The 17,012-nt window shown below is 46.8% G+C and overlaps 1 protein-coding gene across 6 annotated transcripts in view; it reads right to left on the reverse strand.

The window, feature by feature from the left end:
• CTNND2 (catenin delta 2) overlaps nucleotides 1-17,012 on the reverse strand; it is a 993,743-nt gene that overhangs the window by 408,839 nt on the left and 567,892 nt on the right. For all 6 annotated transcript variants that reach the window (XM_089312616.1, XM_051853868.3, XM_051853869.3 and 3 more), the window contains one exon: nucleotides 11,632-12,193. In XM_089312616.1, the coding sequence (XP_089168742.1) occupies nucleotides 11,632-12,193 (562 nt within the window). The remainder of the gene's footprint in view (nucleotides 1-11,631; nucleotides 12,194-17,012) is intronic.

A 17,012-nucleotide genomic window follows, 5' to 3' on the forward strand; every position in this document is an offset into this window, starting at 1 on the left:
TAACAGTGAATGCAATGTTTGTGTGTGTGTGTGTGTGTGTGTGCGTGCCTGTAAAGATATAGTACATATGTAATGCACATGTATGATTATACACATGTGTATATTTCTAGATCTGTGTGCACAGTAATTTTTGCCATATTTTAGGATATATAACAAGTAGAAATTGTTTATATAGATAGTAATGCAGACTAAACATATGACCAATCACAAAAATACATATTGCATTTACAAGCCAAGCATCCCTAATTTGAAAATTGAAAACACAAAATTTTCCAAAATCTGAAACTTTCTGAGAACTGACAAGATGCTGTGAGTAGAAAATTCTACACTTGAACTCATGTTGCAGGTTAAAGCAAAAAATCAGGTGCAACTAAAATAATTATATAAAATTATCGTCATACATTAGGCTTTGCATATAAAGTGTGTATATGACATATAAATGAAGGTAGTAGACAGACTTGGATATATACAAATATATGCAAATATCATAAGTCCCCCCAAATCTGAAATACTTCTGGTCCCAAGCACCTTAGATAAGGAAGATACAACATGTACTGTATATATTCATATATACATGATATATTACATTATTAATTATAGTCTCCAGTTTAATGTAAACTAAACATAGGATACCTTTTTTATATCACAAAATGTCCCTTAGTTAATTTTAGTAGTAGGGGACATTCTGATGTAACCTTGATTTTCTCTCTCTTTAGAAAGATTTAAAATTATTAATTTTTAAGGTTACTCATAAGATCTACTGAAGCAGTATAATACATGTTGCTTTGATAAAAAGGAAAACAATTTAATAGCATCATATATATCAAGGCAGAGATATTGGCTGACTAGACTCATTGAACTGATGCTAATACTTGACATGAGTGGTTAGCACAGACATCTGTGCAAATGTCCTAGTATGTCCGAACTACAATGAGTAGTCACTGACAAGAGACCCAGGAAGAATGTGCCTTCAGTACCCTATTGAGTTTAAGATCAGAGGCAACGAGTTCAGAAGAAAAGGAAACACCCACTCAACTGGGGTACCATGAGCCCAGCTTCTCCCATGGCTGGGTGCTGGGGACCCAGCTTTGAAGCTATGGTTCTGGCAGCCAACAAACTCAAGGCTGTTTGTGTTTCTGTGTCTCTCTCTTCCCATCCAATCATTTCCTTCTGATCTGGATTGTCCCTAAAAACAGTTTCTATATACTCCTATATTATCTGCAGCCCTGAAGAACAAAACAAGGGTTCTCAGAATTCCATCACAGCAAACCACTGGGCTGTCCACCACGTGGCCCCTGGAAAAGGAAATGACCTGGAAATTGGTTCATCTCTGGGGTCCCAGACCTGGGCTCATGCTAACCTGCTCCTCTCCCAACTTCCCACGTATCATGAGCTTACATCCAAGCTCTGACATCTCAGATAATCACTCCCATGTCCCTGGAATGCTCAACCTCAAGAGAAAAGAAGTTTGTGTGGCCTTCTAGATAATTGTTTCCATAAAACAGTAGGTGATAACAACATACTTGGGAACAGTCCCAATGCCTCCCAAATGTGGTGAAACTTCACAGTCAGTTAAGGAGGTGGAAACTTCACACTGAGTTTGGCCTCAACCTCATGTATGTCCCTGGTGTTCTGAGCTCTGCTTCAGCCCGCCAGGATTCATGGCACTTCTCTTCACGATGCATGGGTGCGCCCTCTCCATCATCCACCGCCTATCTGCATCTCACAGGTGTGGTCTGTGAAACCCAACCACAGAAGCTGGACCCCGATCCTCTTGGGATTTTCCCAGCGCTTGCTCTCGTCATGACTGCGGGGTATCACAAACTAATCCTGAACTGACATCACTCCCACCTCCTTTAGGCTCTGGATTACATCTTATTTATATCTGACTCTCCAGTGGTGCCAGGTGACATCAGGATCAACCCCAGCAGTGAGAGTTCTCATTTACAGAGCCCTGCTAGCATGTGGGCATCTAATACACCCTGCACAAAAACAACTCATGTGTTCTTGGCAATGAGTCTGTGTAATTGGTACAGTGTTGTTATTTCCACTGTAGGATAAGCAAGCAATCTCAGAGAAAACTAATTTTGTTCTCAAACAGGCTAACCATGATTCCAGCTCAGAACCTTACACAGGCTGTTCCCTGTGCCTGGGATGCTCTTCCAGACAGGCTGTCCTCCCCTCAGCAATCAGGCGTTTTTTCAAATCACACTGGGTCACTGAGCGCTTCCCTGGCCACTCTCTCCTGCTGGCATCCCAGATCCTCCGTCTTCTTTCCTATAGCTCTGCTCATCATCTAACAGCTCGCCTTCGCTGGAACACCAGCCCCAAGGGGACCAGGGTTTCGGTCTCTCTCTCACGAACATCCATTTTCAAACTTCCTACACTCAGTAAAGGAGAGGGAAGTAAAGTAGGTGCTCAGTAAATGTACTGAATGTAATTTGATCAAATTTTCCAGGGTCACAAAGCTAGTTAGCAATGGAACCAAGAAACCCACTCCTGTCTATTCCCTCAATCTCTTAACCACTGTTGCCCTCAGTGCAGCACAACTACACTTGCGTCTTCATCTACAATTAATCGCCTCATTCTCACTCAATACTCTTTTACTTTTTGTGCTTTGAGACACTGAAATGACCAGACCTCTGGGACTTCGATCAACATTCGCGACTGTCAGCATGCTAGCATTGAGTTCTTCTTCTTCTTTTTTTTTTTTTTTTTTTTTTTTTAAGCACTGAGTTCTACCCTTCCTCGCTCGCTAGCATGCTAGCCTCCTTGTCTTTCTGGCTGGTACCTGTTGTTCCCTGGATATCATTTCTTCTATGTCCTCGTGAGGGAGCATGCCTAGGAGAGAGACTAAGTATTTGCAAGTCTGAACATATGTGATCCTCTCCAAATAGAGGGTTATTTGGCTATGTACAGATTTTAGATTGAAAATTATTTTCCTCCAGAGCTCAGGGAACATAACCTGCTTGTTCTCTGCTCTCTAGAACTGCGGCTGCCAAGTCAGGTGGAGCCTCTGTGATTTCAGGCTGTTGTTTGTTTTATCCCGATGCTCTGAAACTTCGTGATGTGGAATAGGAACGTTTCCTGCTATTTCTTATGAGTGCCCTGGCCTTCTGCTCTGAGGAATGACTTTCTAGGACTTCTCAGATTTCCTTCTCTCTCTTCTCTGAGATTTCAAAACTATGCTAATTCTCTGGGACTTGTCCTTTGTGGCTTTTACTGCATTGTTCTCCTTTTTTCCATCCATTTTCCTTGATGTTGTACCTTCTGGGGGATTCTCTTAACCATTTTCTAGTCACTCTCTCGAAGTTTTAGCTTCAGTAGTTAGATTCTTTTATGGCCTACAAAGATTTTCTTATTTATCCTTTCACATTCCAGCCAGTGTTCATCTCATGAACACGAGCCCTTCCTAAATCCTTCTCAGTACTGCCTCTAAAGTTTTTGCTTGCTTCTTTTAATCCCTTTTGGTCCATAAATTATCTCTGTTTCTTGTGAGACACAGTTTATTTCTCTATTTTGGTCTGTCTTCTTCACACCCCTGACTCTCTCCAGTCACTCAGAAATCCTTGCAAATGTACCCTTTTGAGAAAGAAGCCCAGAGTAGTATGTTGTCACAGAGTGAATGCAGGAGTTTCGGACCCGGGGTTCCTCCGCAGGAGCTTACGACAGGAGAGCAGGGCAGAGAGGCTGGCTGTGTCCCTTCAGAAGAGCTGGTGGGGGCCAGCGCCGAGCCCGTGGGATGCAGCCCCCCCCCATGCCTGTATGAAGACACCGACATCCACAACAGACCTCTACCCTCTCCCATGGTTTTAGTTCCATCAAGGGAACAGTTATGCTGGTTACCTTAGAGCAAGTTCCTGGCTCCAGGCTCTCTTTCTCAGTAGGAAAGAAGCGAGGTTAGTAGAGCTGCCGTGGTTCCTGATTTAGAACTCTGTCACACACTGGCTTTCAATTAATCCCTCTCTTTTTACTGCAAATATCTCCCAGAATCCCCAGCTCAACTCTGACCCTTGAGCCTGTCCAAGAATTCACTGAAGACAGGCAGTCACCCCTGAAGTCCTGACAGCACATTCTCTGGAGACGCCTCTCTTTTACAGAGTTTTCCAAAGATTCATGGGAGTGGGCACTTAGCCCAACAGGTAAGCCACTCGTTGGGATGCCCATACCCGCAACAGAGTGCCTGGGTTCTGCTCAAGTTCTGCTCAAGTTGTGCTCAAGTCCCACTTCTGTTCAAGTTCCAGATTCCTGCTAATGCACACCCTGGAAGGTAGCAGATGATGACTCAATTGGGTTCCACATCAAAGACCTGAACAACTTGCTCCTGAAGGAACAGGGGGGCATCACTGAAGAAATCCAAAGAGAAATCAGGGGCTGGCACTATGGCGCAGTGGGTGAATGCCCTGGCCTGAAGTGCCGGCATCCCATAAGGGTGCTGGTTTGAGACCTGGCTGCTCCACTTCCGATCCAGCTCTCTGCTATGGTCTAGGAAAGCAGTAGAAGATGGCCCAAGTGCTTGGGCCTCTGCACCCGCGTGGGAGACCTGGAAGAAACTCCTGGTTCCTGGCTTCAGATCGGCGCAGCTCCAGCCATTGTGGCCATCTGGGGAGTGAACCAGTGGATGGAAGACCTCTCTTTCTCTCTCTCTCTGCCTCTCCTTCTCTCTCTTTGTAACTCTTTCAAATAAATAAACAAATCTTAAAAAAAAGAAATTGTATATTATGAAAAAACTATGCATGGATTTCAAAAACTTTTTCCCCAAAATAAATGTTATCTTTTTAATACATTTTTTCACAAACATTTTGGAATGCCTTCATACTCTGCTAATCTGTCTACTTTATAGAATATTGTTAAATTGGCTTGCTTGTTGGAGGCATCCAGTCTCTGGCCTCTGTGTTCCTGTATCTTCTGTGAATCCATTCTCTCACTGTTTGTTGTTCAGAGGGTCTGAGAAATATGGGAGGCAAGTAAGTGGGCAGAAGATACCACGTGGGACCAATAACTCAGATAGATACCTTTTCCCATTCTTGGTGTACATTTCCTAATTACATTAAAGCCTGATCAAAATCACATAGATAGCAATAATATTCGAAAGGCTTTGATATAATTCTGCATAAAGATGTCACTTTCTTATAAAAGAACCAAAAAAATCTGTTTATCCCCTTTTAATTGACGAGGTTGCTATGGATTAGGACAGGAAAGATCGGTATTAACTTCTGTGAATCAAATGAAAAGGAGAGACCGCAAGGTTCCTTTGGGCCACCTAGGAATCCAGACTCCTAGATCCAGGTGCTGGCTACCAGCGCACCATCAGGGACACTGAAGTGACACCCTTCCTGCTGCAGCATGATCTGGACACCAAGGGGACTGACGTGAGATACCAAGGTAAGTGTGATGCAGGTGCAGCTTAAAGTGAATTTACCAAGGAGATACTTGACCACCTCCTCTGTGAGCTTTGGGCTTCTGGGCAGGTGAAAGGACCAGGCAGGGTTTAGCATGAAGCGAGGAGGGAAGGTTTCTGAAGAAAGAGGTCTCAGGGTCCATCCTCTTGGGGCATGGGGAAGCCAGTAGAGATGAGCCCCCCTGAGAATTCTCAGATTGAGGTTCCCAATGTAAAATGGTTGCAGGACTCTGAGGGTAAGCGTCTGGCAGAATGACCACTTTGTTGGCAGAAACGAGAGGTGGACACAATGTGTGGACACAGCATGCACTTCCCAAGTGGGCTGGGGTGCAGGATGCCAGAGCCCACTGCACAGGAGAGAGATCCATTTTACACTGGCTGCAAAGATGGCATGGGCAGGGGACTGGGCTCCCAGGGCAAGAGCTTAGGAAGAGAGGGTAGGACCCAGGGGTGTGGCCAGCGGTGATGCATCAGGTCCCTGGGGCCAGGAGAGGCTCACTGGTGATGTCTCCTTCCAGAAAGCCCCAGAGGCTCCAGTTGAGAGGCAGAGAGTTGGCCTTAACCACCACTGAAGGCAAGTTAAAGGACTGACTAATACTACAGGCTGATCATATTCTAATTAGTAAATCTAATTTTTTATTAACAAAAAACCTTAATGTGTTGGTGGGAATGTTTAGCACTCGAGTGAACAGAATGTTCGTGAGGATTCTTCAAAGGACTTAAATCTCAGGAAAGGAGCAGTGAGAGGTGGGTATCCCACAGGATTGTGATCCAGCTCCAGAGGCTGTGTGTTAAACAGGCACCGCTCACTGCCAGAGGAGATGAGGCCATGTAGGGAGCCTCTGGGCACCCAGCAGGGAGACGGCTAAGCTTTCATCAGGGATCAGGTTTACTTCCTTTTCCTTTCATCCAAGGAGAGCACCTGCAAGCCTTAAGAAGCCAGGATTGGAGGTGAAATCTGCAACTATCCAGAACGTAGGGTTTATAGTGCACCATCCACTCCCTCTACTGAGTTTTATTCCATTTGGTTGGAGAACAAAATGGACACCCCTTGACCAAATTCCTCTCCATATTCAGTCAGCTTTGATCGAAATCCTTGGTTAAGAATGCACATTTTGCTCACTTCGTTTTTACCTCAAAATACATTTCTGATGTTTGACTTCACTTTCATGTATATTTACAACTCAGATTTCTACTTTTAATAAGATTCATTTTGCTGGGAACCCAGAAACTGCAAGGATTGTGTTATTTTCCTTACAAAACTGAAGAAGAAATGGTCCTGGTGAAGTCACATCCAACAGGATGAGTTTTTGAGACCTTTTTGCCCTCTTGAAAACCACTAGTCATTTAAATATGTTGCAAACTCACATTTCATGTCTATGCCTTGGGTGTTTTTCTTCACCGACACAAAAATATACTACCTCTATCCAAGCACCATGAATATTTAAGAAGACAGAGACTCTGAACTGAAAGAGATCTAGGTGCCAATCATATGCCTGTCATTTCTAGATAAGTAACTTTGGGCAAGGAATGTATCACTGAGAAGCCTCTGTTCTGGAATCTTTAAGATGGGGCTAAAAATCTGCACCTCCTCATTAAACTGTTGAAGAGTACATGAGATACAGCTTGCAAAGTGTCTGGCACAATGCCTGCCATATAGCAAGTGTTTTACAAGGCAATATGTTTTTTAACATAATTTTATCCATCATGAATATTTAATAGATATTCATTTATTAAAATGAATAAATTTAGCCATTAAGTTAGAAAAAGATTTTAAAAAGCAACCTATTTGTCAGGAGAAAAATGTTCTGTAGGTTATGACATTTATTTAGACTTCATTTTCCTCTACCATTTAGAAGGGGTAATTGTTGAATCACCCCATTTCAAACAAGTGGGAGAGAGCTTTCTTAATTAGATCTGGAGGAAGAAAGGGCTATCTCTAGGGCATCCTAAGGGTTTCTCTGTCCATTTTTTTTATTTGTACATTTATTCTCCATCTGGATCCCAGTCCAAGATTTCCAACTTAGAAATGATCATATCAGTTATTTGCTGAGAAGACCCCTTTGCCACAGGACCCGCTTCTTCCATCTCCCTCTGAGACTTCGTCTCTTACCACGTCCTGCCATGCAGCTTTGCTGAGACATTGACCCGTTAGTGGCCTCTCTTCCATTCCCACCACAAATACACCTCAACAGAGAGATATCCCATGTGCTGGTCCACTCCCCAAATGCCTGCAACAGCTACGGACTGGGCCAGGCTGAAGCCAGGAGCCAGGAACTTGGGTTATCACCTGCTGCTTCCCAGGTTACACATTAACAAGGAGCTGGAATTAAGAACCTAGCCTTGGCCGGCGCCGCGGCTCACTAGGCTAATCCTCTGCCTTGCGGCGCTGGCACACCGGGTTCTAGTCCCGGTTGGGGCACCGGATTCTGTCCCGGTTGCCTCTATTCCAGGTCAGCTCTCTGCTGTGGCCAGGGAGTGCAGTGGAGGATGGCCCAAGTGCTTGGGCCCTGCACTGCACCCCATGGGAGACCAGGATAAGTACCTAGCTCCTGCCATCGGATCGGCGCGGTGCGCTGGTTGCAGCGCGCCAGCCGCGGCGGCCATTGGAGGGTGAACCAACGGCAAAGGAAGACCTTTCTCTCTGTCTCTCTCTCTCACTGTCCACTCCTGCCTGTCAAAAAACAAACAAACAAACAAACAAACAAAAAAACCTAGCCTTAGCAAGTGAATATGAGATAAGACATCTCAAGTGGCATCTTAATGGCTGCACCAAATGCCTGTCCCCCAACTCCACTTTCTGATACTGGTACTTTGAAAAAGACAACAATCTACCAGGAGATCTTTAGACTTTGAAAGGCACATAACTGAGAAATCACACTTCTCTAGGTTGAATCTGAAATGTGGTGTTTTCATGGACATTTGGAACTCTGAATCCTTTATAAAGTTTGGCCCTCAGGAAGACCTAGTGAAAAAGGTAGATGTGTATTTTCTTGCCATCTGCCCACTAGACCTGAAATCCTCAAATAGAATTTCTAATTTATGGAAGCGTTTGTAGGTAAGTAAGATAAATTACAGGAAAAAAAAAAAAAAAAAAAAAAGCTGATACCCATATCCAGCTCTCTACCAGATTCAGCCAGGCAGGCCACCCGCCCCAAGTCAAGATGTTACTGTTCACCAGCACTTGCCCCAGTCCCGCCCGGCTCCTTCTGCAGCTCATGCCCATCTCAGTCAACGGGACTCTCCTCCTTAGCTGTCGAGTCAGGGGGTCTTTGAGTCTGCCTTCTCTGACCACCAGCACCTCATCCAGGAGAGAAATCCTGCTGGCTCCCCCGACACGTACATCCAAAAGTGATTTTCACCACCCCCAGTGCCATCATCTCAGCCCAAACCATAATCACCTCTTGCTTAGATTGCTGCAATCAGCTCCCAACTGATATTCTTGCTTTTCCCTTTCATCCTGACAGTCTATTCTCTCCACAGCAGCCAGAGTGACCCTGTTACAGACTAAATCAGACTCTGGCTCCTGTGGGTTTACAGCAAAACCAACATCCTAAGTTCTCAAGACTTACAACACTACCCTGATCTGCCTCCCATACCCACCTTCATGTGACTTCGTGTCACATCTTTGACCCTGTTCTCTCGGATCCACCCCCCTGGTTTCCCTGCTGTCCCACAAACCTATCAGATACACCCTTATCTATGAGCCCTTGAACTTACTTTTCTTTTGCTCAGATGTCTACAGGGTCAGCCCACTTGCTTCCTTGAGGACTGACTCACAAGTCACTTTCTAATTAGAGCCTTCCCTGTCCATACAATCCAAAGTACTTATTTTGAATATTTTTCTGTCTTCTCCATTTGAAACAAGACTAGGGGTATTGGATTCTCTGGGTCTAAATCCAGGGCAATATATAAGAGCTGCTTAATAAATAGTCATTGCATAGATCAGTGAATGTCACTACCTAGCCTATATTCCTTCTTCCTAACTACCAGTGACAAAGCGATCAAATCCAAATGCTGCAAAATCAAAAGCTGTCTTTCAATCTTGATGTAACTGTGCTCTCTCAACTAGCACATCAGGTGGCTCCAAGTTTTACACAGTACCCAGCATACGGAATCAGACATGAGTCTGAAAGCTCCAATATTCCTGATCTCTCACAAACATCAGACTCTGACCCCCACACACTTCCTGGGCCAGTTTGCTGATTTCTAAATAGGACGGACAATCTTAGGCAGCCCGAGTGTTTATGCAGAGTTACAAAATAATTTTAAACCCGAAATCCACCAGCAACAATTTGCATGAGAAATCTTTTAAGTGAATATTTAAAAGCATGCATTTTAAACAAGCCATATCAAACATTAAAATATCCATTGTAGCTCTAAAATGAAAAATCTTCAATTGAACATTTTTTTTTTCTCACGAGGTAGCAGAAATGAGATATGGCCAGAGAATCTGAGGAACAGATGGAAATGTGGAGGGAGGCAGAGGCCCAGGGGGATGGAGTCACCAACTGAAGCCTCTTTTTGGCCACAAAAGCCTCCTTACCCGTAGCCACACACACACACACATGTGCGCGCGCCACAACAAACGCTCCTAAAAGCATTCAATCCAGACTGCCCGGCACAAGCTATTTTCTCAGTGCATTGGCTTTCAAAACTCCTTCCTAAATTCAGGGGGAGAAGGAGCTATTGGGCGCTTTGATGCTCCACTCCCATTTCCCATTCCCCCAGCATCTCCAGCAGACCCAGAACGTGCAGTCACGTGGCCACCTCTCCATCTGCACTGAAATGACTGGAGGAAGCAGGCACCAATCTGCCACACAGAACCAGCAGGAGGAACGGCTGGGGGCCAAGGTGTCTGGTTTCTTTAAGCAGGTAGATGCAGAAAACATATCAGCCTTTTGTGAATCACCTGGACTGGCTGGGCACTGGGTTCCTCTTCTCTCTGCTGGCTGGGGTGGCTGGGAAAGGTGCCATGGGGCTGTAGTCCCACACAAGCTCCACCAGTTCCCCTCTGTCCTTGAGATCTTCTAATCTATTGTGCAAATGTGTGTCCCCATCCCTGTTTCCTAAGTCTCCCTTCTTGTCACTCAACTTCTAAGTTTGCCATGTATTTTGAGAATGGCATTGGGTTGGCATGAATGACTGTCATCTCCAGAGAGAATATTTCCATCCAGGAACTGCACCTAGCATAATTCTGTGGGCAGCAGAATCCCAGCTGCTTCCTGTTAAGCCAGGCCAGTCCAGTTGCTGTCAATGACTGCGCTGAATTAAAGAAACCCTGGCCACCTGCCTGGTGAATGCAACAAGTTCCTCCTTTATCCCACCCATCGTCACAGTCATCCATTTGTGTCAAGAAAGGAAACATATGAGCGTGGCATCTACTACTAGAGGGACACAATTACCAAAGACTCCTATAAGGGAAAAAGTCAGTTGCTGGAGCATTTAGGAGACACGCATTAGGCCTTCAGGCACCGTGTCTTGCTTAGGCTAAGCATACGGCGCTACAGGCACAGAGCCACGGGTACAGCCTGGTCTTTGAGGGGTGTAACCACCACAGACACATCACCTGCTCTGAGTTGACAGAGAAAAATACCAGCTTCTTGTCCCAGCTCACCCCTCCCTCCCTGTGACAAAACAGGGAACAAGTTCAAGGAACTTGGTTATTTTGTCTCCATCCCGGAACCTATGTAAATTTACTGACAAGTATGAGAGAGTCCCTTACTTTTCCTAACCACTGAATTCAAAAGACAAAAATGTAACAAGTTTGGGCCACAACACAGGAGTGATGGATAACTCAAGGCTCTTAGTATTGGTGACTTTTCTACTACTATTGACACCTGTGCAAGTTGGAAACTCACTCTTTCTGCCAACAACATGTAGACAACTAAAGGCCATCCTAGAAATACCACGATGGTCACTTACTTTGCTTTTTTTGGGGGGGTGGGGGTGGGGGGGAGTGCTGGGTTCAACAGGTCCATGTGATTGTTTACCAAATGTGTCTTATTTTTAAGGTTTAGTTTTCCAGATTGAGGTTTGGGGAGGGTAATGAGAGGAGAGAGACAGGTGTTAAGAGACTGTGAGACCGACCACATCACTCCCCAGGAGAAGTAACCCCCACAAGCCCAAGGAAGCCCCTGCGCGTCCACAGGACACTTTCAGCAGGAGTTCTGCTCCAGCCCCGCCACTGGCACGCAGCCGGCTCCTTCCCCCACCTGCGAGCCCTTTACCTGCTAGGCTGCCCGGCCGCTGGAGGGTGGCCGTGGCATACAGCTCCTGGGAGTGCTTGCTGTACTGCTCCGACGCGTGCACCAGGCGCTTGGTGGGCGACAGCGTGGCGTACGTGCCGATGGTGGAGCTCAGCTGGTGGATGGGCGAGGACGAGATGGTGGACTGCACGGTGGGGGGCGAGGTCACGCGGATCGGGGACAGGCCGGCCGAGGACACGACGATGTTGATGGGCGAGCTGGTGCTGTAGGACTTGGCCAGGCGGCTGGGCGACTGCTTGGGCGAGGAGCCGCGCGGCGCGGCGTAGGCGGCGCCCTCGGGGGCCGAGCCGCCGCGCTGCAGCTTGGTGGGCGAGCCGCCCTGCGGCGCGGTCAGCGGGGAGCCCCCGCGAGGCGGCGCCGGCAGCGTGGAGCTCGAGTAGTACAGCGCGGCGGCGGCGGCGGGCGGCGCGTCGGGCAGGTGGAAGGCGCTGCCCAGGCTGGGCGCGAACGGCTCCCGAGGAGGCGGCGGCGGCGGCGGCGCGGGCTCGGGCCCCGCCAGGTGGCCGGCGCGGCTCGTCGTGCCCTGTGCCCGGGAGAGGAGAGAACACGCGCGCTTAGCGAGGCAGAAGCCAGCCGGCCGCCCGCCCGGCTCCGGCCCCCGCCCCGGCCCCGGCCCCGGCCGAGGAGCGCAGCGTGGGCGCCCCGGGGTTGCCCGAGCCGGAGGCGCTCGCAGCCTGTGCCCCCTGGGCGCGCTGCTTTGGGGGCAGGCTGACGGGAGCGCGAAGCCACATTTGCACAGAGGAGACACGATTGGCTCACAGCGCTGGGATGTTTCTGGAATAGCAGAGGCACAGCCTTAGTCACGGAAAGATTTGAAAGGGCACCCAGAGGGGCCGCCACGCTCTCCCTGAACGCAATCACCAGTCTGTTGCTTTAATGAGAGCGTCGGGTGTGAAATCTTCTCCCCCCACCCTTCCCTGGTCTCTTCATCCAATACACCTTCAGTCTCCGCAGTTGGCCAGGCTGCATACTTATCTGGAGGCCATCACGAATAAACATACTTGTTAGTTTATTCTGCTGTTACTGTCGCCTGGATTCTCCTTTTTGGACAAGAGGAGTTAAACGGGAGAAAAAAAAATATTGTCACAATGAATACCTTGGTCTTTCAAAAAAAAATCCAATTCTTTCTAGAGGAATTACTAATGGTAAACGAAGTCCTCCCTTCTCTAATTTGTCAGAGTCTCTGTCTCTGTGGAGCTCCTTGGAAAGGGCCCCCTGCAGCTGCCTCCACTTGGAAAGCTCTGTTGCCTCTCATTTATTGAAGAGGACACAAAAGACAGCCAGGGCTGGGTGGAGCTGGAAAAGCAGTTGGAGAACACCCTTTCCTTGAATCAGGCCCAGAGACAAATTTGCATTTGAATGAAAACCAAGCATTGTCAACCACTGCTGGGCAGGAGGGCAGGGATCTTCCTGGCTTCCCTCCCCAGGGAGCACAAAGGCTTCTGGTGTGAAAAGGGGGCACCTGAGAAGAAGCCAGGTTTTGAGATCAGGGGTGCCAGTTGGGTGGGGAGGAGGAAGCTGGTGGGATGCGGGGTATGAGATGGAACAGATGCTAGCCACTGACACTCTGAGTGACGCCTCTCCACCCTTAGGGAACTTTCATCTGTGCACACACAGCCTTCCACCTTGTATCAGGGATGCCAGCCTCACCGGGCACTTGGAGGACATTGATTGAACAGCATCAAAACTCTCTATGGGTCGGCGCCGCGGCTTACTAGGCTAATCCTCCGCCTTGCGGCGCCGGCACACCGGGTTCTAGTCCTGGTCGGGGTGCCGGATTCTGTCCCGGTTGCCCCTCTTCCAGGCCAGCCCTCTGCTGTGGCCAGGGAGTGCAGTGGAGGATGGCCCAAGTCCTTGTGCCCTGCACCCCATGGGAGACCAGGATAAGTACCTGGCTCCTGCCATCGGATCAGCGTGGTGCGCCGGCTGCACCGCGCCGGCTGTGGCGGCCATTGGAGGGTGAACCAATGGCAAAGGAAGACCTTTCTCTCTGTCTCTCTCACTGTCCACTCTGCCTGTCAAAAAACAAAAACAAAACAAAACAAAAACAAAACCCTCTATGAAGAGCAGCCTGTCATGAGAAGGAGAGAAATCCTTTGTTGAAAGATGTGTGCGTGTGTGTGTGTGTGCGCGTATTGCATTTACTTATACATACTTACTTGTGTGTGATATAGATGTTGATATATATATATATATATATATATGATATAGTGGCTTTGCTCAATGTAGCATCTCCAGCAGCTGAAAGAGCAGGTTTGATTCACAGCAGAGACTCTAGGAGTATTTGTGGAATGAGTGAAGGGATGGTTCATAATAAAGACCCTAAGGCTTTGGGTAGAAGGGCTTTTATGTGTGGGGGCTGGTGCATAAGCTTTGCAGAATTGGGTGCTTGTGTCACCCAGAGCATGAACAACAGAATCGGGATAACCTCCATGACCTCCCTAGCTCTTTAATTCAGCATCTCTGAAGCAGGGATCTAAGAACCAGGCATTTCAGAAGCTCCTCAGGTGATTCCAAGATGCAACACAGGAAGGAGCTCTCCAACACGGTTTTCTTTCTTTTTTTTTTAATTTTTTTTAAATGTTTTTGACAGGCAGAGTGGACAGTGAGAGAGAGAGACAGAGAGAAAGGTCTTCCTTTGCCGTTGGTTCACCCTCCAATGGCCGCCACGGCCGGCGCGCTGCGGCCTGCGCACCACGCTGATCTGATGGCAGGAGCCAGGAGCCAGGTGCTTTTCCTGGTCTCCCATGGGGTGCAGGGCCCAAGCACCTGGGCCATCCTCCACTGCACTCCCTGGCCACAGCAGAGAGCTGGCCTGGAAGAGGGGCAACCGGGACAGAATCCGGCGCCCCAACCGGGACTAGAACCTGGTGTGCCGGCGCTGCAAGGCGGAGGATTAGCCTAGTGAGCCGCGGCGCCGGCCCAACACGGTTTTCAAAGGGCAGTCCCTGTGCTTGTGGCTGCATCATGAGCTTCAGGGTCGCCCAGCCTTAAACTGGAAGAAACGCTGGCCCAGGGCCCTGGAGTTCTCCAGGAGATGTTGGTGCTTGCCCAAATGTGAGAACCAGAGGGCACAGATTCTGATGTGGGTGGTCTGGAGTGGGCCCGGAGGTTCCCATTTCTAAGTCTCTAGGGGAGGCAGAGCCTCAGCTCTGAGCAGCACCACTAAGCTGCTGACTTTGGTTTTCTGACGCCCTGCTGGGGCTCCTGTCAGTTGGGTCTCAGCACCATGAAGCCATGCAGAGCCCAACTGGCAAGGGATGAAGAAGCTTCTCCCAGGGTTTTCTGACAACTCCTGCACTGGGAGCATGCAAAGACAAAGAACTCAGAGAATCTCAAGACAGCCCCCTGCTTCCAACAAAGCCAAATCTTTATGTTATGCACTGGATATTAACATTAATAATCACCTTATACTACATGAATGCTGCTATTATCAAACAGCATAATTTCAATCCAATAAACACTAACTAAAGTATACCAATATATATTAAAGCAATACTAAGTCAATATTATAATGGTTAATGTTGGACTAACACATGTCCCAGGAAAGCCTTGACAAACTACAAAACTATTTTTTTTCTAATCCATTGGAACTTCTAGTCTCAGCTAATTTGATGGTTATTCTGGTCTTCCAAGTTTCCTTAAATGGCCCCCAAACCTGTAGACATCTTGGGTAGCACCATATGAGTTCCAGACATTTCAACAAGCATCAGCCACCAAGTTGGGGACCTTTTAGACATTGTTGGATCTTGGTGAAATTGTACCAAAACTTTTTTACACGAGAAAAGGAAAACACAATTTTTTATACAACTAGGATAGTAAATGCTACTGCCCACTATTCATTAAAATGCAACTCAAGAAAAGAATTCTGAATCCATCTGTCTGGCAAGCCACCATCAAGAAGCTCTTGCAGGGATGCCAGCTGTACTGGTGAGCTACCTGTGCAGCAGCTCTGCCCAGGGAATCATCCTGCAGAGTTGGAAAGGAAAGGTTTGCTTTCTGTACCATCCAATATGGCAGCTTCTGGACCAGCGCTTGAAATGGAGCTGGTCCCCAAGGAGCTGAATGTCAACATGCATTTAAATGTGCGTATTTTTCAGTAACGACTTGTGACTTGGTGGCCACCTCACTGCTCAGCACAGCACAGCTATAGGAGCCCTTCTGCAATTTACAGTGAACAATCCAGGGGTGTTCTCTGTACTTTGTTCCAATAGTTTATGGAGTAATAATGCCTAGGAATAATTCCTTGGCTGAACAGAGAAGTTTATTTTGCAGCATCACTTGGACATACAGAGTGATCTTTTGGGAGTGTGTTGTTACTCTTGTGTTCTCTCTCATTGCTTTGTATCACTTAGTAACTGATAGTCAGTTAGGGATGCATGAGGGTGAGCTTCCAGCCTGCTGTGTAATTCACAGGAAGCTTTATTATTACTCCAGTTACTGAAATAGAAATAGAAACCCATTTCAACACTTACGGGACTTCATCGACTTTGTTGTCAGAGGTTCAATTCTACCTTAAAGTATGTTAACACAAAAGTCAACAACAGGAGTCACTGTGTACTTACTCCTTATGTGGGATCTCTGCCCTTAATGTGTTGTCCAATGTGAATTAATGCTATAACTAGTACTCAAACAGTATTTTATACTTTATGTTCTGTGTGGGTGCAAACTGATGAAATCCTTACTTAATATATACTAAATCGATCTTCTGTATATAAAGATAATTGAAAATGAAAAAAAAGTATGTTAACACAATGAAACTGTAAATGTAATCTTAAAGTTAGAATTCAGATAAAAGTTCACTTTATTCAAAAAAAAATTAAGCTAAAGATTACTACAACACACTCCTTCCCTTGGGGTGTTTGGGAATTTCCCATAATCTAAGTCAAGATTCAAACTATATTTCATGTGCACCAAACGCAGAATGAGAATTGAAACAAATTCTCTACTATTGATGAGACCCTTAAAAGAAAAATAATATAGAACTTTTTAGAACTCCCTGGAGCAGACTGGGCCCCCAAACTGTCTTTGATCACACAACACAGGATTGCTGGGAGAAATCACTGCTGATGTCTTCCTTCTCAGAACTTGGCTCCAGCCTCAGCCCACAAGGCTACTTTGTGTTTCTGACTCCTTCCAAATGGGAGAACCTACCAATGTGAAACTGACAAGCAGGCAGAACATTCGCATACCAGCGGCACCACTGCTAAGTAGATGTTCTGATTACATCGTTTCTGATCTGCAGAGTTTGATGCACATTAAATAGAATTAGGTTCTTGCTTCAGAATATGGAAAATTCATCAAGAAAAATCTGAAAATTCTCAGAGTTCTTGCAAATTAAA

This window comes from Oryctolagus cuniculus, chromosome 14 (genome assembly GCF_051225735.1).
Source record: "Oryctolagus cuniculus isolate XC-2025 breed Fujian yellow rabbit chromosome 14, ASM5122573v1, whole genome shotgun sequence".
Lineage (NCBI taxonomy): Eukaryota > Metazoa > Chordata > Mammalia > Lagomorpha > Leporidae > Oryctolagus > Oryctolagus cuniculus.